The 3,610-nt window shown below is 41.4% G+C and overlaps 1 protein-coding gene across 1 annotated transcript in view; it reads right to left on the bottom strand.

The window, feature by feature from the left end:
* LOC119278390 (probable potassium transporter 2) overlaps positions 1-3,610 on the bottom strand; it is a 6,510-nt gene that overhangs the window by 1,458 nt on the left and 1,442 nt on the right. Inside the window, exons 3-9 of the mRNA XM_037559743.1 lie at positions 3,319-3,567; positions 3,162-3,212; positions 2,450-2,710; positions 2,297-2,349; positions 1,675-1,789; positions 1,336-1,590; positions 78-1,218 (exon numbers count right to left, since the gene is read on the bottom strand). Of these exons, the coding sequence (XP_037415640.1) occupies positions 128-1,218; positions 1,336-1,590; positions 1,675-1,789; positions 2,297-2,349; positions 2,450-2,710; positions 3,162-3,212; positions 3,319-3,567 (2,075 nt within the window). The 3' untranslated portion in view covers positions 78-127. The remainder of the gene's footprint in view (positions 1-77; positions 1,219-1,335; positions 1,591-1,674; positions 1,790-2,296; positions 2,350-2,449; positions 2,711-3,161; positions 3,213-3,318; positions 3,568-3,610) is intronic.

Genomic DNA, 3,610 nt, shown 5'->3' with positions numbered 1-3,610 from the left:
CAAAAAAGAAGGCATTATCCAAATGGTATCCGAAAATAGGGAACTAGTCAGTTTTAACCGGTGACTAGCAAACTCACCATGCTTTGTTGCCACCGAATGCCCACATTGTGAACAAAAGACCACCAGGCTACACATAGTAAATCATACCAACTTCTATCAGACTAATATGAGGGATATGCAGTGAGACTGATGGGCCTCTGCAGTTCTTCCGGAGGAAAGAGTAGGCAACATCGATCGCAAACTTCTTCACGAAATTGGAGCTCCTCCTAGCTTTGATGTAAGAATGGCCCATGATATACGCAACCCCTGCGTGTTTCGCCTCCACGAGTGCCAATAACTCATCTTTCACCTGCTGATCCATGGCGTCCTCATTTGGCAGCTCGAAGCGAACACGGCGCCTCCGGCCTGCACTCGGTGATTCCTGCTCATAAGAGGACTGCAAGCTTCGAAGGCTCTCGGATTTGCTGCTCCTCGTGGTAGAAATGGACTCAGCTAGGCCACCCAGATCTCTCATGCCCAGCGGGGTGCCAGCATCGTCGGTGGTTCTTATCACAGCCATTCTTCCCTCGTTAGCAATATCATAACTTGCTGAAGACGAGACATCCTCAGCTTCCATCATAATGAACCTTGCAATGCTCATAACTAACATGTTCTCAAAATTTTCATCATCTCTCTGCACATCCTTGTAACCGTACCTGACAATGCAACGGTACATCCGATACGCTTTAGGTCCAATCCTACCAACAAGGTATCGCTCATCTGGTTGAACATACGGCACTGGTACTGACTTAACACAAAGAAACACTAGGACTTCATGAAAGGCAGGGAGATTAGTGACAAAATGTGTGAAGATGGCAGGCACACCAGTCACCAGTTCTGTGTAAATCAGTCCAATTCCCGGAACCCGAACTATGCCGAGGTTTGGACCTAGAGACAGGATTGATCTCATTGACACTTTGTTCTGAAGATCAAACTGGTACTTCTTCTTTGTTCCATAGTGCCAAACGAACATGACAGACATGAATATGAAAGCAAGCACAAGAGGCACCCATCCTCCCTGACGAACCTTCATGAGGGATGAGGAAAGATACACGGTTTCAATGGATCCAAAGAATAACAGAAACAACAAGGCAAATATTATGTTCTTTTGCCAAACAAAGATGACGATAAATGACATCAAGAATGTTGTAACAAGCATAACAGTCATGCAAGCAATACCTGAAATTATAAACCATGGACAATGGTTAGTCTATCAGTAAATGAGAATGCTGGAAAAATCAAAAGGTCTATGTGCAAGAAAGATCTTAATCTCATCAATTGTTATTACAAGCTTACCATAGGCATTTCCTATAAGGGTTGTATCACCGAATGCAACTGTGACAGCTACACATAGCACCATAAGGATCCAATTTATTTCAGGAATGTATATCTGCCCATGGATCCACCTCGATGTGTGAACAATCTTCACTCGTGGGAAACATCCCAAAGCATGGCACTGCTTTACAATAGAGAATGTTGCTGAAATCACAGCCTGGCTTCCAACAACTGCAGCAAGAGTGGCCACCACAAATACAGGCCAAAATACAGGTCCTGGATGACAACTGAAACTTTAATAACATTGGAGAGAGGAAGGAGCGAAGGTGAGGGGGGTGAGTGAGAAACAAGTTCAAAAACCTGGGATGGAGTCATAAAAACTTGTGCGTGTGTGAAACATGTTCTTTGATAAAAATGCTGCTTGGCCCATATATTGCAATATAAGACATGGATATATGATGGTAATAAAAGCTAGCTGCAACAAGGAGAAACCCAGGTTATGTCTCCAAAAAGATACAGGTTCAACAGCAAAGTGTGCCAGAAGGGCAGGTATAGTTTAAGCAAATAGAAATTGTAAATTATGAGTATAATAAGAGAGGCATTAGTATTATCCAGGCGGTTTCAATGCTTTAACGTCATGGAATCGATTAGAGCATCACAAAAGCATTAGATGAAAGCAACAATTTGGTACACAACAAAGAACCTAACTAGGTTCTTTGGGAAATGTCATCCATTCTTTAAAATATGCAGGTTAAATCAATCTCTTTTCACAGAAAGGCTGTTTGGTATTACGAACTTTTCTGCTGCTTTTAAGCTTAAAGCATTTGGCAAAAATATTTTCCCAGAGTTATTTCTTCATGGCTGCTTTGTCACACAGCACCACACCCGAATATAATTATAAACATAAAAGGATCTATACATCCAGTGGGAAGTTTTCACTGCAGAAATTAACAGATAGAAGATCATCACTAGTTCAACTTACCCTGACAGATGCACTTGTAAAATGACCGAGGTCAGCAAACATAGCTTCACTGCCTGTAATGGGAAAGAAAACATAAATTGTTGCTGGTTTTTTACTACAGAATGTACACGCAAAGCACAATTTTACCCCCTGTATATGTTGACAGTTACTAACCTGTCATAGAAAGCAGTATTCCTCCTAGAGCAATCCAGCCATCTGTACCGGTTGTCCTAAAGAACTTAACAATGTAATATGGAGAGATTGCTTGGTATATGTTTGGGTTCCAATGAACTATGTTGTACAATCCAATTCCACCAATGCAAAGGAGCCAGATGATGACAATTGGTGCGAACATGAATGCTACCTTCTGAGTACCTCGGTGTTGCAAGGAAAATAAACCAACCAATACAATGCATGAAAGAAGCACCACAGAACCTGTATAGAAATAAATTGTGCTTATAGCAGTCAAGCCTAAGAATATAATAAGCCCAAAGTTCCAACGAAGTGTTTGGAAAATAAGGATGCATAATCTGACTATACAATAACAGAATCTAATGTCCAGATATATTACACAAAATGTTTTTGAAATACACAGACTAGTATTTGAAAACTAAGGATATATGTACAATGTAGTATTTGAAGAGACAGCCACATGCTCACAGCACATATGCAATACAGTAGACCTTAAATTTTCCACCATACAGTGCATCGTGCTATAGACATGATGTGCTATGGGTAGCACATCAAGTGCAACCAAATGACAAAATATGTAGTAATACAGAAATATAACCAAAGGGTACCATATCTCATAATACTCCACACAAGCACATGTGTTTAAATACTTTGCCTTACGAATTCACATTTCAAAGAGACGAGTTGTACTTACGTTCCTGTAAACCAGTAGCTCGAACTTGCAACCCAGACATAGATGACAGGACTGCAAGGAAAGGAGCAGAAAAAAACACGGTAAGCATACACAGAGGTTAATAACCAGAATTGTGCATTGACATGGAAGGTAACCAACAGATGATGGTAGTATCCACCTGAGATTGCTGGAGTAAGGACACCATCACCGATCACCATGCTAGCAGCACAGAGAACTACAACAAGAAGTCCGGTTTTGACAGTTTTGTGCTTCTCTAGGAACCTTCTTAGCCAGGGTGAAGATTCATGCTGAGCTGCAAACCCATCTCTGTAGTATGTAGATAACTCCTCATCCGCTGCTTGTTGATTCGGAATCAAGCTAAGCTTTGCATGCCTGCAGAGGAGCGAATACAGAGCAAATGGCCCACCTACAAAAGTGTCAGCAGCTGCTTATTTCTCCTCGATTGACCA

This window comes from Triticum dicoccoides, chromosome 3B, assembly GCF_002162155.2.
Source record: "Triticum dicoccoides isolate Atlit2015 ecotype Zavitan chromosome 3B, WEW_v2.0, whole genome shotgun sequence".
NCBI lineage: Eukaryota > Viridiplantae > Streptophyta > Magnoliopsida > Poales > Poaceae > Triticum > Triticum dicoccoides.
This window is presented reverse-complemented; position numbering and strand designations above follow the sequence as displayed.